The 27,564-nt window shown below is 42.9% G+C and overlaps 3 protein-coding genes across 3 annotated transcripts; all 3 read left to right on the top strand.

Moving 5' to 3' along the window:
• Positions 1-146: 146 nt before the first annotated feature.
• armc10 (armadillo repeat containing 10) lies at positions 147-3,443 on the top strand. Its single transcript, XM_056416580.1, has 6 exons — positions 147-660; positions 908-1,053; positions 1,223-1,357; positions 1,452-1,628; positions 1,765-1,836; positions 1,987-3,443. The coding sequence occupies exons 1-6, from the start codon at positions 417-419 to the stop codon at positions 2,236-2,238; spliced, it is 1,026 nt and encodes a 341-aa protein (XP_056272555.1). The 5' UTR covers positions 147-416; the 3' UTR covers positions 2,239-3,443.
• A 1,288-nt stretch (positions 3,444-4,731) lies between these two features.
• LOC130195198 (DENN domain-containing protein 5B-like) lies at positions 4,732-20,567 on the top strand. Its single transcript, XM_056416568.1, has 21 exons — positions 4,732-4,997; positions 8,697-8,806; positions 9,539-10,256; positions 10,829-11,016; positions 12,077-12,574; positions 12,683-12,914; positions 13,872-14,022; positions 14,892-14,982; positions 15,065-15,184; positions 15,284-15,436; positions 15,549-15,627; positions 15,721-15,796; positions 15,892-16,020; positions 16,118-16,239; positions 16,521-16,666; positions 16,759-16,877; positions 17,327-17,511; positions 17,676-17,758; positions 18,250-18,376; positions 18,513-18,687; positions 19,269-20,567. Exons 1-21 carry the CDS (start codon positions 4,889-4,891, stop codon positions 19,450-19,452), a joined length of 3,795 nt encoding a protein of 1,264 aa, XP_056272543.1. The 5' UTR covers positions 4,732-4,888; the 3' UTR covers positions 19,453-20,567.
• A 769-nt stretch (positions 20,568-21,336) lies between these two features.
• On the top strand, positions 21,337-27,353 carry sinhcaf (SIN3-HDAC complex associated factor). The gene is made up of 6 exons (XM_056416582.1): positions 21,337-21,521; positions 23,928-24,055; positions 24,164-24,263; positions 24,359-24,482; positions 24,558-24,708; positions 25,120-27,353. The coding sequence occupies exons 2-6, from the start codon at positions 23,928-23,930 to the stop codon at positions 25,481-25,483; spliced, it is 867 nt and encodes a 288-aa protein (XP_056272557.1). The 5' UTR covers positions 21,337-21,521; the 3' UTR covers positions 25,484-27,353.
• The last annotated feature ends 211 nt before the right edge of the window (positions 27,354-27,564 follow it).

Consider the following 27,564-nt stretch of genomic DNA (forward strand, 5'->3'; position numbering starts at 1 on the left):
GGTGATTTGGGCTACATGTGTACAGTATGGGCAGTTTGTAACTAATTAAATTGAAACCAACATCTTTCTCCGACAATGATTCCATCAAATCTCTCTGATAAACATATTAATAATTATAATAACTAGTCCGCTGGGCGGGTTGTAAACTCTGATTTGGCGTCTTTTCGTCAGTCGAATCTGGCAACACCACCTGCCCGGAACTACGCAACAGAACATTGTGGACAGCTGTAGCTTTCCAGCAAACTGGTCCAGGTTTCATAACAATGACTGTCTGCATTAGTCTGGGTGGGTTGCTGTGCGTTACTGCGGGGTTGTCATCAGCGCTAGTTAGCTGAGGATCCGGGTGGTGAGCGACTTTTCAGAGCTTTTGGAGCTTAGCGGCAGCTAACAGAGCTTAGCTAACCGACAGACGCAGCATGGGCGATGCTAGTATTACTCCCAGGTTCGGCAACATGAGAGCGTTGCTTGGAATAGTTGCTGGAGCTGGAGCTTCTTACGGGTTGTACAAACTCCTCAGCGGGGGGAGCTTCAAGAGGAACAAGAAAAGTGGTGGTCCCAGGAGCGGTCTGCCCAGTGAAGTCTCCCTTCAACCGGGCAGCCTGCTGGCCAGAGTGTCCGGACTGGACGTGGTCTGGCCCCGACCTGTGGATGTTAAATCAGGTACCTAACAAGAGCTCATAGCGCGTGCACACTAACTACATCTAAACCCGATCGTTTCAGCGAAGTGAATATCCCAAGATGATGCCCTGTGTGTAAACTCAAAATATTCAATCTCTCACATAATCTGGAAAGCGTTTGATTGTAAATAATAACTGTAGCTGGGTGGGAAGCATACCCTGTCTCTTCCTGTGAAAACGCTTATTTACTACAATACATGTTTGTTTATCTGTTTTGTCTTGCTCCGCAGGTGAAATCATCCACCAGTCCCCTGGCAATTTGGAGCCACAGCACTTGAAAATGCTTCTGTCATGTCTGCAGACCAGCAACAATCCACTTGACCGATGTCGGATACTACTGACGTTGGGGAATTCTGCTGCCTTCACTGTGAATCAGGTAGGCTCACTCAAGCCCATTCTGCGAGAGAGGTTGGTTATGATTGCGTCATGGGAAGTTGTACGATATCTAATTAGAAAATTATGTAGCTGATGGACTTTGTCATTGGTGCCATTTAAGTTTGTGGTTTGTGTGACATTTTGTGTGACATTATGTATCTTTTGTCCAGAATCTTATACGGGAATTTGAAGGGATTCGTCTCATAGCTGGTTTCCTCTCTGATCCTGCAGCAGATGTTAGAGTGCATACTCTGAATGCTTTAAATAATCTATGTATGAACATCCCAAACCAAGATCAAATAAAGGTATGTTGTCTCAGACTGTACACCAAATATCATGCAAGCTGTGGCTGAACATATCTTTTTGTTTAAATATCTATGTCCATGCATTTTGTTATAGTTTTATGTGCCACAAGTGCTGGAGCTGATTGAGATGTCACCAGTGAACTCCGACCTTCAGCTCGCTGCTCTCCGGCTGCTGACGAACCTTTCAGTCACAGATAAACACCAACACTTGCTGAAGGAGTCTGTTACACTTTTACTCTCTCTACTTGTTGTGAGCTTTGAAGCATTACAGGTTAGTGTCTTTTCAGGTTACACCTGGTTGATTATCGTCACATTTTAATACCTTTTGAAACATTTGAAAGCATAAGGTCAGTAGAGCTGTGAATGCCATATGTATGAATTAAGCACTTCTAATAGTTGTCTTTCAGGTTCAGGCTTTGAAAGTCCTTGTGAATTTGTCATCCAATCCACATATGATGGATGACATTGTTCAAGCTCAGGTATGAATAAGGGGATTACATGTTAGTTAACATGGTTCTGCATTGAGAGGTCTTCTAAACAAATGGATTAGATAAGTCAAATTGTTTTCAGTCCAAAATATGAATTTAAATCCTCATTTTAATGATGGTCTTTTCTCCTTTTTGACGTAGGCACCAGCGTCGGTTGTGCTGCTCTTTGATTCGCGGACAGCTCCCGCTGTGCTTCTGCGATTGCTGATGTTTGCAGGGAACCTAAAGGCCTGGAGGCCCTGTGCCCAGGTGGCTCATGAACTGAGGCGCAAGCAGGATTGCCTGTACCGGGTCATGTTGGATGAGTCTTCCCAGCTACACAGCCGACTGGTCCAGCTGCTTTCACACCCTGATGTTGAGATTCAGTCGCAGGTGGCTCGCATCTTGACATAGACCTCCCTCTGCGCTGTTGATCCAAGCACATCTTTTGCTTCCACACATTTTGCAAAAGCCATCACCCTTCTAGTTAAATTCTATATCTGTTGACATTCATCTCCCAATAGACAAGGCTGCAAAGCCTCCTGTGGATGGATACTCAACTTGCACTCCCACGCTCTCTCTCTTCATCTACAGTAATCCCTAGATCACTAATATTACCACACAAGTCAATTCTCTCTTCCACTTCACTAGCCACACGTCAATGATTTTCACGTTCTTTCACTACAAGGAATTGATGAGCAATGAGTGGGCAGGAAACTATTCATTTGGTAGAATAAAAACAGGCCACCTCACCAAGAGTGTTCTCATTGCCAGAGACTATTTCCCTTCAAAGATCCACAGTGCCCTTTCTTCTGAGACTGTCACCTGTTTTCTCTGAAGACATGCTTCAGGTGAAATTTACGATCCAAAATCCACTGCCAAACATTTTCTAGAGAAGGTGTCAGAATGACCTGTATAGCACAACCTTACTTTCAACCCTTCTGTGGGTTAGAGGGACACTTAAATGGAAATCTGATACGGTTTCTTGGAGATACTGATGAATGGCTAAAACTCCTGTCCTCGCTAATTTATCAACAATTTATATTTGCAAATGCCCAGGTATCGGCATCGGGACTGAAAAAGTCAGATCGCTGCATCCCTAGATCAGTGTATCAAGGAAGAACTTGGCCAGCACACATGTCATCCAGCTTGTAACTGAATGGAGGAGGGCTTGACCTCGACAAAGCTGTCTCTAGTAATATTAACTGTATCTAAACATTTTTATGCACACAGTGATTATTGATTAATAGACTGAATGTTAAATACAAGCAGTGTTATGTTATATTATGCAGTTTTCTATAATGAGACAGGATGTAAGTGACGGATCCACATGTTGTCCAACTGGAGGACCTGAGTTGTGGACCCATCTGCCAATTTGTGAGCCTCGAAATTGCATGAAAAATTTGAGAAATGCTGCACGTGTGAGTCTGAACACTGACTTTATTAAACCAAAATCCTTAATCTCTCAGGCAATATGGTTTAGCAGAGCAGATTCAGTAGGAGGCTGATTTACTTGTGACTTAGATTAACATATTTATTTAATGAAGCTAGTCTGTATTTTGCTTATGAAATATGTTTTATGTCTGTTTGAATGTTTCAATAAATGTACTCTGACAAATTATGGATTTCCACATCCTTATTCCTGCAGTTTACTCTAATATATTAAAGTAAAAGCATTCACAGAATGTGTGACTGACTCTGCTGTTGGCTGTGAAACGTGAGCTGCCTTTTGGCCGTGCATATCCAGTACCACGTTAAACAACAAAGCAAGATTCAGGATTCCTGTCCAGACATGAAGATAATCTTGCTTTAATTTCCAGGATGTTACTGCTAATTATTATTAAGATCTGTTTGCAGGAATCTTCCACCACACAATGTCACATAATTCAGGGTGCTGCGGCTAGAGCCATAACATTTAAAGTAAAGTGAACGCATTCAATTTAATTGATTTCCACTAGTGCTTTTAGGGTTTTATTCATAGAATAAAATGTACATTATAGATGCATATATAAATCTCAGTGGCCAATGACTATTGTTGGCCTCCATATGTGATTGTCTATCATATAAATGTTCTTGTCATTGGAGTCCAAACTAAACATAGAGGTGCCACATTTAGTTCACAGAGGTTACTATGTGCAACAGATGGAATGCATACTGACTGAGCCTTAAAGGGGCACTGAAGTTATTATTACTCTTACATGAAGTTTGTGGATTAAAAATAGACAGATTTTAAAGGACCTGTCCAACTCGACACAGTTCTCCTGACTTTAGTCTAGTGGGTCAGACTGATGCAACACACTGTGTATTTAGGTGTTCTTCGACTGATAAAACCCCAAACCACACTTCTCTCAAACTCACACCCCAAGTGTAAAATTCAAGCTGTCCAACAAAAAAAGAAATTGAGCACTTAAATCAAATTGCAAATGATTCTCTCATACTTTAGAAATCTCTCTATAGCCACACACTGACCTTCATGTAAGACATTGTAGTCCTTGCATCTATATCAAGAATACATCTAACAATGTATGCTATTTTACCTTTTTAATTAGCTTTCGTTTAATGTCTTAATTACTCTTCATTAAAACAAAATTAAGATCTTAATAAAATGTGCATCACTGGTTATACTCTGATTTACAAATACAAATAATCACAAAATCCCTTTTAAAAAATCGTGATTTTTTTGTAGACGTAGGCGTGGATGATGCGTGTGGTCAACACCCTTTAACATGAGGCTGATTTAACACCGGTGATGCGTCCCGGTCTTTGTCTCTCTCGCTCTCTCTATTTCTCCCTCCCTCCCTCTCTCTCTCTCTCTCTCTCTCTCTCTCTCTCTCTCTCTCTTCCCCTCTCTCCCCGCCCCCTCCCCTCCAGTACCAGTGAGATGACCATCGCCGGATCCCACTGAGCTCCTTCAGACCCTCCGGGTGCATCACGAGCGCACGGGCCGGGAACAGGGAAGGAAGAGGGGGGGGGCGAACACATTTCGGACCGGCCGCATCAGCCATGAACCCCGGCAGCGTGAAGCCCAAGTAAACGGAGCTCTCGCACCATCAACGCGTCGAGGATGAACGGGACCGCGGCGGCCACCGGGTCGGCTTCCTGCCGGTTCGCCCACTATTTTGTTGAGTGTGGAGTGGACCCGGAGACGGGCCTGGAGCCGGACGATGGAGCAGGTACACGGTGGAGGAACACGACACCGACACACACCCAGGACACGTCTCGCTTTTATGTAACATTTCATTGGGCCTGTGTGAGTGTGTAGTGGTGACATCCTTTGGAATATGTGCTGATGGACGCCTCAGTGCTCTTCACACAAAGCGCTGTTGACAACATAATAACTGCGTGTTGTCTCTTTAGAATAACATATATTTAGGGCCAATGACATATTTATTTCTCATATATTTTCCATATTGTATTGTACATATGGTCTAAAAATTTATATTTTTTTGTGCAGCCTATGAAGAGAAAGAAAAACACAATTCAGAAATCCAATCATTTAAAAAGGACAATTGTCCTGTCTCACCCCCTGTAATCCCCCTTTGGTCGTGACTGCTTGGGGAAACGTATTACTGTCCTGATTATTGTGTTTTGTTCATATTTGAAAGACAATACTGTAGGTCAGATGTGAGTTTCTGCAAGTCATCCACTGCTACGCCTGGAGGAGGAATATAGCGGAGAAAGGGTTGAAAAGAGGGAGGACAACAGCATCCTATCCTTTAACGCGACAGAGCATAGATGGAGCGTCCAGGCAGTGGTTGGTGGTTAACACAGGAGGACTGTGTGTGACAATGAGCTCCCAGATATAAATAGAATGAGATGTAGAGGCAGTGATCCTCTTTGTGATGTCTGTTCAGGTCTTCATCCTCTCAGACTGAGATGGACGTTTATGTTTTAAGCAGAATCCGTCCTTTTTCTCACCAAAAGCCAAAAGTGTGAGGAAATGGATGCTGGTTAGTAGGTGGATGTGGGGGTTGCCACGACGATGACGGCCGCGGTGATGCTTGTGATGAAAAGCTTCTCAGCTGCTGGTTGTTAGAAAGAAAGACATCAAGTGGCATCGATTTCTCGCACAAGGTGTTGTTGATACTGAAGCGAGATTTACCCAGGAGCCCTCTGTGGCGTCTGCACGTGTTCTCGGTCTTTGTGAGGAGAACTAGCCGCGCAGGTGTGCCAGCACATCGAGCGTCACTTCCAGGATTGCAGACAATAGTACCACCCTGTATTCTCCATGTGTGTTTTTTCGTGGCAGAAACATAGGTCAGATAGAGCAGCTCTTCAGCGGGAACCAGACATTCCCTTCTCCTTCGGCCAAATGTCTTTTTGAAAAGCAACACTGTATGTTTAGGAAGAGCTCTGTTCCCGTTGCTCTAACCATCGGCTCCTTTGATACGTGGCTCCCTGTGGTGAGTGACGGTGCTGCCGCCGAGTATAACTGAGCTCCACCAATCTGCTGATGTAACATCGGGTCATCTCAGACCCACTGCAGCAGGGGTTCTGCTCGCCTTTTCAAGAAATTTATTTTTCTGTGTGTGAATCTAAATCCATATTCTGTCAGCTGTAGTCAAAAGCGGGAGATGTTTATTCTACCGTGTACGGGGTGGTACCATGTCTCTTCTTGTGTGTCATTGGAGCCTACCGAGACACAATCTGCCCTTGTTGGCTTCTCAATGGATGCCACTGTATTTCTGCAGCCTAATCAAATTTCACGTGACGTTGCCTGTCGCTGGATGGCCGAGGCTAAAGCACCCGACTGTCACGGCTATGACATCACCGGAGAGCGAGAACTCCCTGGCCGACTATTAGAATGTTGCATCATAATGTTGGACCGATTGCAAAGAGTTAAATATGTCTTATTGGAGACACAAAGTCTAGCCTCTAGAGTTATTTCATTTTCAGGCAATCAATAGCTACTTTCATCTTTTTATTTATACAAGCCCATATATTTTAGTCTGTGGATCAGGCTGAGATGAAGAGTGAAATAAGTCTTTCTTGTTTTGTCATATGATTCAACCTTCAGTGGACGGACAAATCTAATTAAAACAGGTTGAGCCAAACATTCCTCATCCTCAATGTCATTTTCTGTAATTGAATCTCTTTCTGCTTTTTATACTAACCTCATCTTCGAATGTGAAGATGTGATGAGACATTGGCGGTAACTCTAAAAGCTGCTGAGTGACGGATGTCTTCAATCATTCCAAATGAAGTGAGCCGGTTTTAGGGAAGGGGCCACGCATTGAGAACATTTATATTGTAGTGGTAGTGAAGCTAATGCAACAAGTTGAATAATCTAGTCGACAGAAAGTTAAAGTTAGTCTTAATTTAAAACCAGAAATGTTCATTAACTAGTTTCACCATCTCAAATCTGAGGATCTGCTGAATGTCTTTGAATTTTGTTTGTGACACAACATTACATATATTTGAGCTTTCGGACTGTTGGTCAGACCAAACAGGCAACGTTAAGATGTCACATTGGGTTTCAGTTCATTGTGAGAGACATTTGTCAAAATGAATAGTTAGATTAAATTATTATGACTGATCATTAGTTGCAGCCTGTTTGATGTTACGTATTCTACGAGGCTGAATGTGAGTTACTGCAGTGTCATCACAGACACATCGGTAGTGAGGATTGCACAAAGGTACAGTACAAAGTATGACTTCACACACACAACACAGACTTCTCTCATTGTGGTCTGATAAATTGCTGCGTGTCTGTGTGTGTGTGAGTAAACGTGTTAATCACAGCCAAGTGAAACAGACATTTAAGTTTTCATTCAAACACTAAAACAAACGTCCCTCTTGAATGTGGTCTGTACCACCTCTTTGGGGGGGGGGGGGGGGGGCATGTCGGGAGGAGCGGGGCTCTTAATTGGGTCATCTGATGAAACTCCGGGTGACGTAAACCGCCGACAGGCTTTGTCTTGATGGCTATCTTATGAGGCCACAGCAGGAAATGCTACCATGGCAACTCGGCGCTCGATGCTCCCTCTAAGCACCAACACCAATTAGTATCTTTAGCAGAGAACATCGACTCCCCCCATCGTCTCTGTGATCCGTAAGCTTCTGTCTCCCACCTAAGTGGTGCTCTTTCCTCGCTCTGCCTGTGGCGCAGTTTCCTCTCTCGGGGTGCCGTGCGTCATCTCGGAGGCAGGTGAGCTTCAGGATGTCAAAGCTGACAGAGAAGACGTGTGAGGTTGCCAATTGCATTTGCTTCTGTTCTTGTAGCGCAGCGATGTCGGTTGAAGCCGAACATGAACTCTGAGAATTCATGTTTAAAATTGGGAATATAGTTTAAGTAGTGCTCTTCAAGGGCATCCCCCAAGTGTATGAATAATGAGCGTGCCTCGTTCCTCAGCAGCTCCTCTTCCTCTGTTAGTTAGAAGCTTGAAGAGAGCAGGAACTTGAGCCAGAGAGGGCAATGCATACAATGTGTGCACTTTCTTGCATGCAATGCAAATACAACCCTTTCATGCGTATAGCTGTTATATAAATATCTCTCCTCCTTAATCCTGAGCGCGAGCGCTGTGGATATAGAGAAAGCATCACATTTTCATCCCTTGCACTCTCTTCAAGTGTGAAGATTTTCCTTCTGCAGTGTCATGAGGGGTGTTGTTCTACTTTCCCAATTTATCGCTATGGTGATGAGATGAGTTACATAACTCTTGGAAGGGCCCTGCAGAATGGACCTTGCTGTCAACTACAGATGCACTTGTTTTTTTTTTCTTCAGACAAGGTCGTCCTGTCCGGGCGTTACCATAAATCACAGCGGCTGTCATTTTGTGATGTCCTCTGTCTCAGTAGAGACGAAGGTCAAAGACCAATACTCTAGGATATCGTGGTAACGCTCTTCTAAGGTGCGTCTGTTTATTTTTCAGGTGAAGGCTTCGAGCAGAGCCCCATTCGACGCTCGTTCAAGTCCAAGGTTCTGGTGCACTATCCTGAAAGCACAGACAGAAACCCCTTCAATAAAGATGCTGTCAACATGGTGAGATCTTGGACATGAACGTTGTTCTTGTTCTTCTTGTTTTTCTTGTTCTTGTTCTTCCTCTCACAACAGTAGAAATGGAAAGACAAATGTTTGCATGTTTGCTGCTTTGTATTTTCTATATTCTCTTTTTTTCTTTCTGGTTCTCGGTTGCTAATGTCAGGTTGATGAAAGCATAATCCCCAAAAGTAGTCTTCCAGTAGTCACCACAGTATTATCAGTTATCTGTTTATGGTCTTAGTTAGTTGTGTGTCTTATTGAGAACATTTTATGTAATCTTATTTGGATTTCAGACCCGAAAACAACCGGATGCACCAGTAGCACAAATGCAACAGATCATAGAACAAATACTTGTCAAGTATATTTAACATTACATTACTTATTCAGCATCTTGTTTCAATGAAAAGAGTAAGCTTTTATTCAATTTCATCTTAACTTTAATTCTTAGATGATAGAATAATGTACTGTTTTGCTGGCCACAAGCTCTTTCCAGATATCCGTCTCTTACAGCCTCCTCAATGTTCACGAGTTAAATTACAGCACAGTTGTTGGCTATGCCATATTCTATAAAGGTCTTTATGGTTGTCACAGATGGGCTTTAGATATATACCGGTAAATAAAAAACAAGTGTATAGTTTAGACAATTCAGCACTACTGTCAGTTATTAAGGGCTACATTTGCCCCGTTGTTCCAAACCACTCGTTTACGTTTCCTCCTCCGTTTCCTCCTCAGCTCTGCATGCCGAGGGGTCTCTCCTTCCGTACGCGGGCAGAGCGGCTTGACCCTCAGTTTCACTCCTTCACGATGTCTTTTGACGACGGCACACGCTCCTACGGCTTTGTGCACACCTTCTATGAGGAGGTGACCAGTGCTCCCATCATCACTGCTATGCAGACTCTCTGCCAGATGCACCACGTGGAGCACCATTCAGCTTCATCTGCATCCTCTCCCTCCTCCTCCGCCTCCTCGTCTTCATCTGCCTCCTCCCCCTCCACCTCCAGCATGGACTCGCTAGTGAGCAGCTTGGATGAGTCGGACACCGAGTCTCTGGTTTCCGCTTGCCTCGGCTGCGCAGGCTCCTTTGACCCAGCTCGTGACACTCTGTACGTGTCCAAAGCCCTCTGCCTCCTCACGCCGCTCCCCTTCCTCCAAGCTGCTCGAGAGTTTCTGTCTCAGCTGCACCAGGCTGTGACTTCTCACACAGCCCCGCCCCTCCCTATCGAGAGCTACATCCATAACATCCTGTACGAGGTGCCCCTGCCTCCTCCTGGCAGGTCACTGAGGTTCCATGGGGTGCAGGGACCCATCGTGTGCCAGCGGCCCGGCCCGGGTGAGCTTCCCCTGGGGGAGTATCCTCTTGGAGAGGCCTTCTCACTGCTGGGTGTGGACAATATGGTTCAACTGCTTACCTGTGCACTTCTGGAGACACAAGTCCTGCTTTGCTCTCATGGTAAGCTCAGTTATTAGCACAGTGCAAATAAGGTCACAGTAAAGTCAAAGGTAGACATTATTAATGTCATTAAGATGATCCGTTTTTAAACATTGAACCTTAATCAATGTTTTTATGGTATTTAGCAACACACATAGCAAAGCAGCTGTTTTTACTTGTAAAACAAGCATTAATAGCATCACATAAATTAATTGAATCTAAAAATGGAAAACTAATCAAAATATACAAGATAAGTACAGTATGTGGCAACATTAAACACGATATCTCTATTTTTCAGACTGTACACTAGAACTCAGCCACGTGTAACCTACATTACCCGCCACAGTCTATGACAACAAAACGGCCGATGGATTTGAGGTTAAATACTGCCGAGAAACAGACATTGTAACGTAATGCATGTGGAACATACGTAGTCATGCATCTGTGGCATGTAAACAGGAATAATAATGAAATAGTTTCATAAGCAACTCATGTCAACAACTTAAAAAGGGGATGCACTTAAATCAGTCCCTTTGGACTTATAGGGGATTCTGTCATGCTAATGCTCTCTCTCTCTTTCTCTCTCTCCTCAGACTACCAACGTCTGATGACAGTGGCAGAGGGCGTCACCACCTTGCTCTTCCCATTCCAGTGGCAACACATCTACCTGCCCATTGTTTCAGCCCCGCTGCATCACCTCCTGGACGCTCCGGTGCCGTTCCTGATGGGCATCCAGCGCAGAGATGGATCTCAGCGCTCCTCCCTCCACCTGCCACACGAGGTACACAACTCAACTTCATCTGTAGTTCCTCGTGTGAACATGACAGTCAGGATTTCAGGAAGCACACATTTCAGTAAAAGATAATACAATTATTCAGTATCCCCCCCCCCCCACACACACACACCCCTTCACAAATCCTGCAGCTGAGATTACTTTATGCTGCATGAATATCTCACTGAAGCCTCTTTGAAGTCGCCCTGACCCAGAAAGGATGCAGATGAAAGACAGCCCAAGGGGTCGATCAAAAACGCAGCGCATGAGAGATCCAGAATAATAGGACTCGATGAATAATTAATGATAAATAGGGATCTTCCCTTATTTCTTTAGTCGTGCAGTTTTGCTGTATAGGCGGAAATAATGTAATCACACATGTAGAGTTTGGTTAGATTGTTTTATTTCTTCTTTTCTCAATGTCACAAGGTCACAGTTTGACTCATTTGGTTCAACAAAAGACCGACACTAATACTGCCATCTTTTATTATTAATACACAGGAAAAAAACTGAATGCAACCGAATGAAATAGATGATGGCAAAACATGAAGACATTACCGAGGGGAATGAAGCCGCACAGAGTACGAGGATGTCTGTATGTGTCCACTAGAGTACGTCAACTTCCCCCGAGGTTGTAAACTGACTGCTGAGGTCACGGCTAAAGGTTGCGTTGCAGCTGCTTTGCTCCACAGCTGCTTACAGAAGCAGTATTTTTAAATCGGTGCAGGTTCCTCACACAGTTCTGGATTCCTTGCTCAGCAGCTTCATGGGTAGTTAGGCACATATTTCTGATTTGTTTGCCAGTGTGAAAGCCTGTTATTGATATCTGTTGCAGTGATAACAGTAGTCATTCACATGCTAATATCCTCCGAGCGCTTTTCGTGGTGAAATGCCAAAAGTCTATGAATGGAGAGAACAATCTTTACTTCTGACTTTAATTTGATGTTAAAGCTCCGCCGCTGCATTGTAATTGGTGAAACCTGTTTTGAATATCTGATGGAGGAGTCAGTTGAAACGTGTTTTTCACGATTTGAATAGTCTTTTTTGCTTTTCTCTTTCTGCTTCAAAGACAAACCTGTGCTTTGTGGACATTGACAACCGCTGTGTGGAGGCACCCGAGGACCTCCCCGTTTTCCCAGCCCAAACGGAGTTAGTCCATGAGCTGAGTGAAGTCCTGCTGCGTTTCGGACTTCCTCCACAAGGCGGGGTGGTCACCGCGCCTGCCACCGCCTCCCCTCGCCTGAGCAGCCTGGTGCTGGAGGATCTGATGGAGGACAGAAGGAACGGGAACCTCGGAGGCGAGGAGCTGGAGGTGCTGGAGAGGCTGCAGGCTCTGGCGCGCAGGTGCGGAGGAGAGAAGACGTCCGATGGAGGGAAGACGCTAGGACACGCGTTTGAGGAGGAGGAGGAAGTGCTGAAGGCTGCGAAGCTGAACATACAGCTCAGGGAAGTGTTTGCTGGTCGTTTCGCTGCCATGTTTGGCCGCTATGAGGAGTTTGTCATCCACAGCGCTCTTGATCTGGACTCCTGGCTGAGCAACCGAGAGGGGACGTTCAGCTTTGACAAGGTCATTATAACACACAAAGATCGATGCCAATTATTTCCATATATATGAGGATATCTAAGTGTGTTTTTATACCTGTCCATGTTGTGCATGTGCTTGTCAATGTTTCAGGGTTCCTTCCTCTCAGGTCAGCCTGCAACCCATCTGCACTTCTTGTCCCGGTTCCTGGAGACATCCATGTTTTCCTCCTTCGTGGATGGGAAGGTGATATCTCGCTGGGCGGATAGAGAACCACTGCAGCAGCTGTTTGACAGCCGCCTGGAGAGAGAGCGGCTGTGTGACACAGATGGAGAGGACTCTCGTAACTGTCGCTACAGGAAATGCACCACAGTCTTTGAATCAGGTACTGTGACGGTGTTCAGGAACAACAGAAGTACTACGACATGCATGTTGTTGCAAGAGGAGTTACGGTTATTATGTCATAGATCAATGTTGCTGTGAGTTGTCTTTCTCACCAGGGAAGTTTCTCAGAAGCTGTACATTCTATTGACAAATTCCCGCAGTCTCTTTTTAGCGTTTAGATAATATTTGGCAAAAAAAGTAGTTTGAATTGGTACATTGAGCAGAATGAGGATTGAAGTGAACGCCAGATTGTCGAGAGGGAATGTGCGAATCTGTTACCATCTGTCCTGTTTGGGTTTATACTGTATGTTGATTATGTTGCTATCTCTTCTGCAACCACCGCTTCTTCTCTCAATTTGTATAAAGCGCTCACCGATGGAAAGATTTCTTAAAACAAGATCAAATCTATATATATATGGTGAATTATTGAAACGCATAATGCATGGGATATTATTGTAGGAAAAGCAGAAGGGTGAACTAAAGGATGCGGTCGGGGATGAGCATGATAAAGTATAAGTGGAGGACAGGGCTTTGTGTTGTATGAAAACTGTTTACAATGTTCTGCCTTTGAAGTCCTGCCAACTTCTGCAGAAAAAGCACTGCCTGCATCTCAATGGGGCTGCATCCCTGTTCACATGTAGACTGCTTCGGAGATGTCGCTATATTATATTACTCCATGCTGTTGTACACGGCTCCAGTCTTCCGTGGAACGAAACAAACTTCATAGCACTTGACCAACTTGAATACAAGATATTCCCATTTCTTGGGAGTTTTTCCTGATCTGTTGTGAGGACCTGGGACATGGATGTCGGATGTGTACAGATTGTAAAGCCCTCTGAGGCACATTTGTAATATGTGATATCGGGCAATACAAAATAAACTAAATTGAACTGAATTGAATTATGTACCATAGATATCCCCGTTGGATCCTAACCTTTCGATGGGTTTGTAACTGCAGCTCAGGTCATCGAGCGCAGGCTGCTGAAGGCTGACCACACAGCCATACACCCCCACCTTCTGGACATGAGGATCGGCCAGGGTCGTCACCACCCGGGCTACTTCCCTAAGCTGCAGGCGGATGTCCTTGCACAAGGACAGAACACCAACAAGTGAGCCTTTATTTTCTGCTGTTATCCACTGAGAATACATTAGAACAGGGATTCCCAACCATGGACACTTTGTAACCTACAAGGAGAAGCTCAACTGATATGAAAATATTTCTGATTAAACACACAACACAGCCACATATGTTGAAAATAAACATTCAAATCTGATTTAGAAATTAGTTTGTTGCTTATCTTTTTATACATTTGAAATGTATTTGAAATGTGAAATTGTGCATTTCAGAAAGGTTATTTCAAATGTAATTTTGAAGGAAAAAAAGAACATTTGTCAGTAGTTGCTGCAACATTTGTATTGGTCCTGGGACAGGGATGTCGTATGTGAACAGATTGTAAAGCCCTCTGAGGCAAATTTGTGATATTATAGAATATATATATATATATAATGCTCTAAAAAATAGACTGAATTGAATACATTTCTCATCACAATAATTAACCAAACAAAAATTAATTAACAAATAGTTAATACAATTAGGCTAAAGTAATTTACAATTGGTATAAATAAATAAGCCAAAAGAAATGGATGAGCATTTAAAATAGTTAGCTAACAGTAATTAATAAATGGTTTGATATTAATAAATGGTTTTGTCCTGCTCTTGCCAGACCAAGGAAGGATACGTGAAGTTATCTGATGGAGGCTGTGTGGTTCGTCAGACAAAGGGAACCACAGCATTAGAATATCACATGTTATCCTGGTCTACTTTATTACCCACCAAAATACACACATGCATTTTAAATTGACCCCAAGGATAAAAGATGTTTGTAAATTTGAAGGTAATAGGAGGGTTGAATAGACAAACACCTCCCACACACTTGGAACTGTGAATTTATTGTTGTTGTTGTTGTCTGGGTAACAGGTGGTCAGGCCGTGTCACAGCATCTCGCAGGACTGACCTCAAGAGATCAACTGTGACTGAACACGTTGGAGTGGACAATGACCAGCGACTGGTACTTTCATATGTTTACACACACACACACACACACACACACCATAGGAAGCTTGAGTCATATATTTTCTTTTGTTGAACAGAAGCACACGTTTGTGAGGAAGAACCTTCGCCAGGCTAAGCTACTTGACTCATCGCCTCAAGCCGTCACTCAGACTCACCGTGAGTTTGTCGACGGGCTGCTGAACGAGTGTCGTCTGAAGGTTAGAGCTCTACCTGCGTGGTGATGGAGGCACTACTGTCACTGATTTCTTAAATCGTTGTACAAAGTTAATGTCCGACAATGCTCTCTGGCTATTCAGACCAAACGGATGCTGATGGAGAGGATGGGGAAGGAGAGCGTGGAGCTGGGTCAGGGGGAAGCCAACATCACGGGCCTTCAGGAAAACACACTCATCCACGGTCTGTGTGACCTACTGGAGAGAACCTGGGGCCACGGTCTGCAGCTGAAACAGGTCGGACACCTCATTTCACATGCTCATAAATACGTCAATGAATTCACATCATGCAAACAAACCAAACTTTCTGAACAGGCTTAATATTCTATTGTGTGTTTACTCTGATCAGGGGAGGTCGGCTCTTTGGTCCCATCTGCTCCACTACCAGGCGGCCCGGGTGAAGACGGAGACACCAGCTGAGTCTCCAGGTCAGAGCACAACATGACTGCTCTGTTTCTCGTGTGTGAATCAGTGAGCTATGGGATGGATTATCAAAGGTGTTTAACTTTCTGTATATTTAGGGTCCAACGGTTCGGACCACAGAACGTTTCATGTTGGCACTCTGCTGCCGAGAAGATCGTTAATACAGGATATGAGGTAACCAGATCAAACATACACTGGTGTTGGAAAGGGTGGAGTATCGATGTCTGAGCATTAGAGCTTGTTTTTTTACTTATGTGTTGTTCTTCCAGGTTTATCCAGACCATGCGCGAGGGTCTGTCAGAGGTGGGTCAAGCTCGGGCCTGGATCCACCTGGCTCTGGAGAAGAAAATGCTGTCCCATCACCTGAAAGAGCTGCTGACAAACCAGGAGCTGCTCAGGTCAGAATTCACTCATAAGTGACATTTAATGACAAGTAGACACAGGACTAGTGTTTCTGGATTGATAGTAAGTCGCCTTCTCCTTGACCCCTGACAGGCAGCTGTATAAACCTCATGCGTTCCTGCTCTGTGAGGAAGAAAGGGAGCAGTTTCTGTTCCACCTGCTCTCTCTCAACACTGTGGACTACCTCTGCTTCACACGCGTGTTCACCTCCATCAGTAAGTCCTGGAAAGTCTAACAACAACATGTTATTTACTGGCAGCTTTTCAGCTTCCGAGGACACTGAACGTTTCCTTTGGGCTATGTCTCCGCCCACTGACCTTATATACTCTGTTGAATTACAACCTGTATCCCATTGGTTCCCACAGACCCTTTTAAAGTTTAGACCTTCAAACAAAAGACTTGAAACTGCCCCAATGCTGTGAAAATCATTTTTGCTCTAAGTATTGTGAGACATAAATGATTCAAGCTTTGCTCTCTGCCTCTTTTGTGTCTTCAGGTATTCCATACCGTGTTGTTATAATACCCATGACGAAGCTGAGCATTGCAATGGCAACAGTTGACCCTTGGGTGTGTGTGTCCGGGGAACTGGGTGATTCAGACGTTAGACAGATCCCGAAGAATACACAAGAGATTTATTTCCAGGTTTGCGTACACTCTGCAGCATGAGGGTCAACATCATTCAATAGAGAGACACGTCTAGATACACTTACTGGTGTTTGTGTTTTTCTTTTCAGTGCAAGAACCTGGGCCGGCTGAGCACGCTGCAGCTGGGGCAGGAGAACTCTGGCTTGCTGGCTAAGTGTCTGATTGACTGTGTGATGGTGTACAATGAGATCACTGAACACACCTACAAGTAAGCTGCTCACTCTGACCCTGGTCTCATCAATTCACTCACTGGGATCTGAAAGCACAGTGGCTAATTATACAAGTGTGTGTTGGTGGACAACAGCTCCTGTTTGATAAAGACACAACAACATCGGAATCATCCTGACTGTCAAATATTTGATATCTGAGCTTCCTTAAATACTCCCATTGGAACTTTTGCAACATCATTTCATACCTTAATGTCATAAACTGATGCCAGCTGCTGCCCACCACAGAGCAAATCTGTCTAAAGAGACACGTATCATCTTAAAAAGTGGTGTCCATTATCTAAACTCAAAGTTATTTCGAAAAATGAACTATACACACCCATTACACAACACAAGCTGATTTAAGGTGATGGTTTTTAACTGCATACTATATGTTTTAAAGTCGGATGATAATGGACACTAATCATGAAACTGTCTTCGTTCCTTTGAGGTTCCCGTGTGGCCGATGGCTGGGGAAAGGCGTGGGCGACGGCAGCTTGGAAAGAGTTCTTATTGGTCAGCTGGTGTCATCTGGAGGAGAAGAGGATGCTGGAAGGTGGACAGGGACGCCTCCGGAGCTGGCCTCTCCTTCTCAGACTGTGCGGGCAGTGCTGGAATCGCTTGGCAGCCGAAGCAGTGCGTAGTGACAAAGAACACATTCTTTTGCACAATAGCTGACCTACTTGTTGGTACAATAACAGATTATGCCTCTGGGTCACCTTCCTGTTTAGCTGCGGTCAAGTCTGTCCTCGTTCATCCTCGTGTTTCCATTTGTAACTTTTCTTGATTTATATTGTCAGGAATACTTTCTGTTGAAGTCCAAGAGGATTTGAGGGAGGCAGCAAATAACCTGGTGAAACACTTCCACAAACCTGAACAGGAGGTATGTGACTCTATATAGTGAATGTGCATACCACATTAAACTATATTAATTTAACCTGTTGGCTCACTTAGCTAAAAAGGTGTGAAAATGGTAAATAATAATAATACAGAGACGTGTTGTACGGTCAACCTCCTGTTTGTGTTATTTGAATCTCCAACATGGTTTGCTACCCCGGCTTCATTTGTTTTCTTCGTGTATCAGAGTAGCGCCTCTCTTCCCCACAGCAAGTTAAAAGTGCTGAAGAGACTTGATGGATCACCTTTGTTATTCTCTAATCGTCCTTCTATTCTTTTACATAACATCTTCAAGCTTTAATGTACAAGCATGTTCTCTTACTTAATGAAAGAAAAGCATTTAGGATTAGAAAATAAACAAATTGTTCTCTGCTGTGGAGGTTTTTGGGAGAATTGTATATGTGAGGATTTACTGGAGTTGAAAGATGAGCCTCTTGCTGACAATGCCTCTATTAACTCCCGTTTCTCTCATCCCAGAGGGGAAACCTGACCGTCTTGTTGTGTGGTGAAGGCGGTCTGGTGCTTTCCTTGGAGAAGTTCCTCCTGCACGGGCTCAAAACTAACCGTCTTTTCCAGAGGAATGTGTTTGTTTGGGACTTTATTGGTGAGTCCATTAAGTGTGATATTTCACTTCTCACTGATGTCCCCATCTCATGTTTTTCTTCTACAACCTATTATTCCCTTAATGTCTGTATATTAATAAATTAGGATCTGACGGTGTGACCAACTATTTTCTATAGAAAAGGCAGTGGTTTCCATGGAGACAGCTGATCAGATGGGTGACCTGCACAGATCAACCATGACAAAAGGCCCCCCTTGCGACTTACTTTGTCACTACGTCAATGCCATCAATGCCTCGCCACGAAACATTGGAAAAGAGGGCAAATTTCAGCTGTTGGTCTGCTTGGGCATCAGGTGAGTGCTCATAATGTTGTTTGTAATCCAACAATAGCTTTTTAATTGACCTGTGAATTTAATTTTAATTAAAGTAATATTTTGTTCCAACTAAACTAAATTAGCTTCTATTTATTTTCAGTTAAAACAGATAAATATCAATTAGATAACTGCATTATCAGCTGTTACCAACATGTTTGCTCTTTCATGTCTCTGCATCAACAGTCAGAATAAATAAAGAATTAATATAGAATAATTATAGATTGGTTTCAATCAAATCTAATTGGGTTTGGTTCTAAACTACCAGTGAGGTCATATGCTTTTCTGTCTTTTTCTATTTCTCTCCATATGTTCTGTAAATTAAAGTAAACTGCTTTAAAATAGTAAAAAGAGTTTAGTAATATATGTGGAGGTGTATTGTGTCCAATGCTTGTAACTTGAATGATCTTGTTGTGCTGTGGACGGACATTGAAGGAACACTGAACGCATTGTTTCATGCACTAGTTCTGTCCTGTGGTCAGCTGACTCACCTTTCAATCCAACACGTAGCTTCATCAGGCATTCATGGGACCATAACTGACCACCTACCTGTTCCTCTGCAGGGACCGGCTTCTCTCTCACTGGCTCCCCCTGCTGGCCGAGTGTTCCCTGACAGTGCGGACATATGAGGACGGTGCTCTGTTGCAGGACCGAGCTGCTCTACACTCCCTCTCCCGCATCCTGCACACACTCAATGAGTTTACCATTACACTGGAGACGGCACTGGTCAAAGGAGTTGACCTCTGACCCTAACAGATAAGCCCCTGCTCTATGACCTCCTGTGGGAATACAGATGGGTTCAAACATTCATCTTGCCATCTGTTGGGAAAGGAAGGACATTCAGACACTTGAGAAATGGGACTTTTTCATAAAAGAAGACAGTGGACCAGAGCAACTCACTGGCAGTTCAAGCTCCAAACATGTCGCCTTGTTCACTGATGTAAATGTCGTATATACTGTATTTGCTTCAAGTAAAGTCAGATGTTCCATGATTGTTTACACTGTGAAATTCTGTTTCTTCAAGGAGAAATAGAAAGTCATCCATTATCCCACATTTACAGTAGATAATTCCACAGCTCACACCATTAAATGTACCTGACCCTAGGACAACTATAACTCTCCTTTAACTGCTCGTATTGTTTGTACTTGACTAAGCACATGCATGGCCAAAATCGGTTGTTTGTTTTATGTCTTTGTGTGTTGTGATCTGAAAAATCAGGACTTGATTAGGCCTTATTGCGTAAAAAAAAAGGACTTTATTTATTGGATATCTTAGTAAATATACTCTACAAAGATAATGTTCCTATTCAATACTATGTTACAAAATGTTCTATTAGTATGCTCTTGTTATGCTGTGTAATATCTTGCCTGTTTATCCTTGTTTACTATAGTTTGGGGTCCCACAATTTATAATCCTGAAATCCTGTTGGTGAAACACTGAAAACAAACTGCTGTCCTAATTGTATCAGGCGTTGATACTTTGTCAGAAAGGTTCTTTTCCCTCACTCATTGTAAATATGTCTCTTCATTAGACCTTTGAAATAATTGCTCCCATGTGTTCAAGTGTAATGAATTTGTGGCACATTTTTTTGTATGAAGGAAGGCATCTTGTTTGTGTCTGTAAAACAGTCTACAGAACATGAATAGAGTTCAGTTTCTACACATCTCTGTATTATGTTGTCACATTTACTTTAATCGTTAAATAATTATGAACATTCTGTCTCCTGCACTGTCCTGCGAGCACTATGTAACGACAATGACCAAGCCTCTATTATAATTTAATAAAGATTAGATAAAGCAATAATAAATTGTTATTTATGAAATGTGTTGTCAAAGATTAAAGTTAATATTGACATAACTGACTTCGCTCAAATCTCTGATGTCTGAAAGGATATATACGATTATTGTGCAGTAAAATGCACAATTAAATTAAATTGCAAGGTTACTGACATTGGACTAATTGTATCTAATATTTAAAAATAATGTTACTTTTACAGTGTGCCAAATAAAAGCTTGATCCACTACGGTATATCGGCTACACGGTGTTTCATGCATCCTCTGACTCAGACTCCTTTGATTAGTTAATTAGAGTATTGCAGAGTTAGAGTGCTACTTCTATTCATTTTCACCATCTATTCATAATTGAAGCCATATAGACGGACATGTTATCTAGATTTGTATTTGCATTAAGATTTGTGTTATTACTGTCAGCGTAGACGGTCTATACATTTTAGTAAACGGAGGCAGTGTCGCAGCCGGATGGTTTGCGACTGATACAAACGAATACAAGTCGATGGAGGCCATGTTTCACCCTCCTTTTATCTACCACTAATCTGCTGCTCCGCTGTCACGCAATTCAAATCAACAAAGCCCACCTCCCCGCTAGACGCCGAGCCCCCTAAAAAGCGTCTGCCTCCAGGCGGGCCATCTGCCGCTCCGTAGTAAAGCGACAGGCCCCGCCCCCTGTGCTTACACTCTCCAGTCTGCCATAGCAACCGGGGCCGAGCCCCCCGTTCCCGCGCAATGTTCCCATCCTTATAAGGCCAGCTGAACGCAGACGCACGGCCACGTCACACGTCGTTTATGTAAATGATTTGATTGAAGAAAACGAAAAAAGCCTTCTACCCTCTTCTGAAATGGAGGTGTGGATAGGGCGCATGCGCACTACGGTCCACAACTCACCAGTCCCGTCCACAAGCGCAGACATCAACAAGGGAGCGGGTTACTGATGCGGGTTGATTTTCATAACAGTCACATCGCGAGGACGTGCTTTAAGGACTATTGCTTTGAATCCGCTTCACGCAGCTTGCAGCAAGGTAATGAACGCAGACACTTTATGCTTGTTTTGCGTGTTTGGCGCTTTCAGGGGGTTTACGGTCGTAGTTGTCTGTTCAGATGTGTCCTTTAAAACAAGCTTCGAGTTGTGTCAGAACAATTGCTCTTTTTGGGGCCTGCTGCAAACCCGACTAGTTGGTCAACTTGATGTGCAGCTCACCTTATAAACGGGCAAAGTTACCGGGCAAAGTGGGAGGAAGGCAGCATGAGCGCGATAATGTGTTTTAATAGTGTGTGCAGAGGCTCCACATGACTAGCAAGGGACGGCTGTTGTTAATGTTGTCGGCTCTCGGAGGAAAACACTCCCTTGTTCGCCTCCGCAATGTGCCTAAAGTCGGTCATTGTGAGCGGTACGGTCGGGAATATATCCGTTAGTCTAGTAAAAAGCATGCCCAGTCGCATGGTGGCTGCGGTGTGCTACACGTTAAGAGTTGGACCTCTCACGCCCACCCGGACCAGAGCTGCGTCTCAGCACGCGGGCGCTGCTGTCAACAAAACCGCCACAGCGAAGGATAAACTATCCCCCAACGCGTTGTGAAACTCCAGCTCGGTAAAATAAATGCCATTTAGTGTAAGACGACGGCAAAAAACACGGACTTTCTGAGACCCGTCGCTCTGAACTTCGTGCACATGTAGTTGAAGATGGACTGTTGCAGTGACGCGGCTGTGGAATAACAAAGAGTAAAGATCAAATTACACATCGGCCGAGAACGGCGTTACTTTGCAATTAAAAACAATTTGTTTTGCTTCCGAAATGTGTTCAGCCGAGTTTATCTCACGATACTAAGTTAGTGTTGGGAAGGAAAGTCTGGCATCGTCGAGCAGGAGACGGTCATCATAAAATGGGTGCGCATGAAGCAGGCCGTGTGGCATGCCATGCTTCCTCGCTGGAGTGGGCGGTGAAATTGGCGACTTGCACTTTTAACTCGATAAAAACATGAGGATTTATCGGCACCTTCTTATAATTTAAAAAGTGCAGATGCCGTTCACGCAAGTTCTCAATGTTTTAAGGAGGATTTCCCCAGTTTACTTTTAATATTACAGCTTTCGCGGAAAATCGCATCACACCCCCTTCTCCACTCTGCCTCCGCCTTTTGAAGTCTGTTGCCATGTTGAGTTGCGTCACGTACTGTATTCTGCTGCAGAGATCGTCTGTAGTTTACAGATGAGCAACTCGAAGGTAATATACGGTCGGACTTGTAATGTACCCCAGTATACAGGCGCCGTGTTTACCAGGTGTTCTATACAATATATATCAATTCATTAAAGTTAGGGTATATATTGCTTTGTTTTGTAATTGTAATACCCTGCTCCACTTAAAATATGTTTGTTTAAATATTGATTATATCTTAAATATTATACCTATTTAATTATATGTCTGTTTTATTAATTGCTGCTGGTTTTAGCAGGGTTCACATGTAACATACCGATTAAATAGACTTGTGGCTTTATTTGCAAGTTCCTGCAAATAAACTTTCTACAGTAAAGCATACTTAGATTTATTTCCATGATAGTTTATACATTTTAATCAGACATTGCAGGCTAAAATGCAAGTATTTATTTCACAGATTGCAATAGTATAGATAAAATGAATTGTTCACAGTTAAAAATCATTCGAGCTTTACATTGTTAGATTTCTCACTGCTGATTGACATACTGATATCATCAGTAAACAAGAGACAGTTGCCCCCTCCCCAACCCCCCATAGCCAAAGACTCCGATATAACCAGCAGAGTGAGAGCTCTTTAGTTTCCCCTGCTCTCTGTCGGCTCTCCGAGGCACCGCACTGTTCAGAGGACCCCGAGGACTGATGGCAGGAGGAAAAAAAACCCAGTCTGGGGGGCGCGGCTCGCAGTTTTGCCGCAGTTCAGGTCTACATGTGCTGTGAAGATTACATTTTGCCTAGCAACATAAATCAGAATTCCTCTGCACATTGGTCGATTATTGTATTACGCGTCATATCCCGCGGACACATTTATACTTTTGCATTTCTCTGGTAATTCACGCTTATATTTGGTAGAACATGTGCATATAAATAATATAGCACATAACTGATCTTCTGCATTTGGGAGAATCAGACTCTCGTTATGTGCGTGCTTATTTTTTAAGTTTAAAAAATGAATCGTGCATCCGTGCATGGTGACATGATCTGTCTGACACGCTGTCTGACTGTTGACCTACTTCCCCCCCATGTGGGTCAAAGCATGGGATGCTTTAACAAAATCGCTTTCCTGATTTAGTTCTCTTCGATTATAATATGTTTTTTATTAATTCACATTGAGGCTAAACTGAAATAAAATATCACCTCTCTGAACCAGAGATGTAGCTGCAGAGAATTACTGCAGTGAGAGCCTAAATGTTAATATTTCAATATTCTTTGTACGCAGATGTTTGGCTTTCATAAGCCAAAAATGTACAGGAGTTTGGACGGCTGCTGCATCTGCCGTGCAAAGTCGTCAAGCTCTCGTTTCACGGACAGTCAGCGCTACGAGAAAGACTTCAGGAGCTGCTTTGGGTAAGAACACGTGAGGTTCGGAGGAATATCCCTTCATGTGTAGGGTATACATACCTTATTGATTTGAAACATTCCTCTCTGGTAATTTCTTCACAAATTGTCTCGCAGACTGAGTGAAACGCGATCTGGAGAAATCTGTAATGCCTGTGTGCTCCTGGTGAAGCGATGGAAGAAGTTACCTGTGGGAACCAAGAAGAACTGGAACCATGTAAGTTGGAATTGCAGGCGCGATGTGGTGGGGATAGTGCTTGGTTATGATAAAATACCTGAATTATGCAGACTCTTCTCTTGCACTCCATATAGGTTGTTGATGCCAGAGGAGGTCCCAGCCTGAAGATAACTTCCAGGCCTAAGAAGATAAAGTCGATATCCAAGAAAGCCCGGCCGAGCCAGATCAGCAGGCTGCAGAAAGAGCTGAAAAGAAACAGTAAGTTTAGCATTTTTGGCTTTCACAAACCTATTTAATCGCCCTCCATTGTTCACTTTTTGTAATTCCCATCAGATTCAGATGCCCACAGCACCACCTCCAGTACCTCTCCGGCTCAGTCACCTAGCTACAGCAACCTGTCAGATGACAGCTCGGACACTGAGATCAGCCCAGGATCCAGCCGCTCCCCGGTTTTCTCTTTTCTGGACCTCACTTACTGGAAGAGGTAAGCCAGACAGTGAAGCACTAACACTGACTCATTATTTAGGATTTTGAAAGACTTATTATAGCATGTAATTACATAAAGCCCTTTTAAAAACAGTACACTAGTTGTTGTTTTTTGCATGCTTTGGCCGTAAAAACTTTATTTACATTGCCTTACTCTGCAGTTTTAATGCCTGACAGAGTTCTGCTACCATATTCTTTTCACTAACTTCATTGACCTATGTTCCTGTTTACCAAGTGTGCACAAGACAAAATTCACACAAACGTGAGCTATTTGTCAGTTACACTATCATTGCGTTCTAATACAGCGCTATAGATTACCTAAAGCATGTACATCACTGGAAAGGGCCCTTTAATTAATTTTGCGTTGCTTTGTGGCTTTAATAGATGCAACATGTTTTGTTTTGTCTAGGCAAAAGGTGTGTTGTGGAATAATCTACAAGGGACGCTTTGGAGAGGTGCTCATCGACCCCCATTTGTTCAAACCATGCTGCCGCAACAAGCAACGGCAGCAGCAACAACAACAACAACAAGAGGTGGAGGTGGAAGAGGTGGAGGAGGAGGAAGAAGAGGAAGAGGAAGAAGATGATGAGGAAGAAGAGGTGGAGATAGAGGAGGGCAAGGTGGCCGTGGATGTCAGCGAGCATAAATCCCAGACGGAAGAGGAAGTGAAGGAGACACCAAGGTGTGACGAAAATGTCGTTCCTGCACAGCTTTGTGTTACCATAACAACGCCTCCAACCAGGAGCGGGGCAGTGGTGGAGGGTGGATGTTAAAGCCAAAACCAGGCCGAGATTGCTCTGAAGAAATCTTGGGGTGCTGTTTTGTTTTTCTCAAGCACTTACGGCAAGAAGATGCCTCAGATAGCGTTCAATCATAAAGCAGCTGGAACTCCTTTTGTTCTTCTCCATGATAACATGGAGGTTTGTTTATTTTGTTAAAATGGTAATTTATGAACTGTTGTTTTTTCCACTTTGTCTTTTATTTTGTATTTTATATTCGAACCATCCTGATGATCGACCATACTCCTTGGTGTTTTTGATTTACTTTAGATGAAATGCTGGAGCTCTAGTTAGTTTAAAAGATTTTATTCCAAAAAGTAGATCCACTTCCTCACAGAAAAGGTGCCACTTGAAATTCATTGCTCGACATTTGAAACATACAGCTGAACCAATTCTCAATGTTCCTTTTTTATGAGCGTATATGTTAAGATGACAAATCTAATGGCATTACTTTTGTTTTCTTTGTCAAGAGTAAATATCTCTTCTTTTGAAATGGTGGATATCTCGTTTTGGAATGAATGACACGTTGGCATCGACAGAGCACAGCCATGTACAGTAGCCCCTGTGTGTTTGTGTCTTTTAACATTAACATCCTTTCCTATCAAAGAGTTTGTGTTTGTAGACTGTCTCTGTGTGCAACTATGCGAGTGGGTCCCGTTTAAACAAGGCCTATTCACAGCTTCAACAGCAACTACACCAGCCTTAATAATGTGTTACAGACAATGCTAGTGTTACATCTGGATCGGTATTAAGGAACCCAAGGGACAGTATATTTATTGTGGCCTCAGCAACACGTAGTGCATTTTGCATGAATGGCAAGCCCACTCATCCAAAGACCTAATGATCTGATGCATGAGTCTACTAAAATTGCATGGCCTTATAAATAACTGTAAATCTTACTTGCATTTTTTGAAATCCATTTCGCTGAAGTTTTAATTTATTTTTATATGTAATAAAAAAGAAAAATTAAAGTTTCTTTCCAAACCACTTAATACAACAGCAAAACATAAAAAACGGTCTATAGTCATTCAGCTATATCATTATCAGTGATTTCTGACACTTCTGGGTCAGTATAGGTAAAAGACTTGAGACAAGTTGAAATTCTATGCCATTGCCTCTTATATACCACAAATGAGTTGTATATAGCCTAATATTACTTTATTTATCAAACAAAAGCCAAAGCACATTAAAATTCACCCAATGTCAAACCAATGCAGGTTTTCCATGCACACTTGTGCTTATCCAAGGTCATTTGTATGTATGTTTAAGGTATTTCTAAATAGAACACTAATGTGAATTTTCATACATGTGTTTTTGTAGTCGGGAGCAAAGGGTGACTTATGTCTATAGGGGCTGGGTGAGCCACATGGCTCTTATATGGGTGTCATTATTTATTTATTTCATATTTATTTGTATCACTGCATCCCTGCTTACAAGTGTAATATTTCGAATTCTTTTCATCTTTAGCTTATATGTAGAATGGTTTTGTACTTAAGAAATTGAATGTAATTCTCACGCAGGTTTTGTTCAACATTGCGTTGAATTACCAGTTGTCTGTGAAATGTTAAGTATTTATTTACTCATCAGTTGAGTTGCGTGCAACCTAACTTATTCTGTACCATTACTTTGGTTATGTATCATGTAGACTTAAACGAATGATAGATTGCAACCAAACTGTACTTTTTCTCCTTTTTAGCCGGTAGCTTAAAATGTCACAGAATTGGAGGATACCCAACTCTAGACTTGCATGTACTGTTGCTATGCATTTACTTAGCTTACAAGTTAGACAAAGCGGTTTTGTATTTTTTATAAATCATGTACTTTTTTTACCTGTCCCTTTAATAAAAGTAATTTTTCGAGTTTTCTGGATGTATGGAGTACCTGATTTACTGGTATACAGTGGGTATGGTTACAAGTTCACCCAGAAGGATCCAAATTCAGCAAACAATACACTTTAAAAGACCTACTTTCAAAGGCAGTGACATAAGATGATGTAAAATAAAGTAACGGTAAAAGTGAACGTGTGAACATTTGACATTGTGAAGATAATGTTTATTGGGAATATCATCCATTTG

The sequence above is a fragment of the Pseudoliparis swirei genome, chromosome 6 (assembly GCF_029220125.1).
Source record: "Pseudoliparis swirei isolate HS2019 ecotype Mariana Trench chromosome 6, NWPU_hadal_v1, whole genome shotgun sequence".
Classification (NCBI taxonomy): domain Eukaryota; kingdom Metazoa; phylum Chordata; class Actinopteri; order Perciformes; family Liparidae; genus Pseudoliparis; species Pseudoliparis swirei.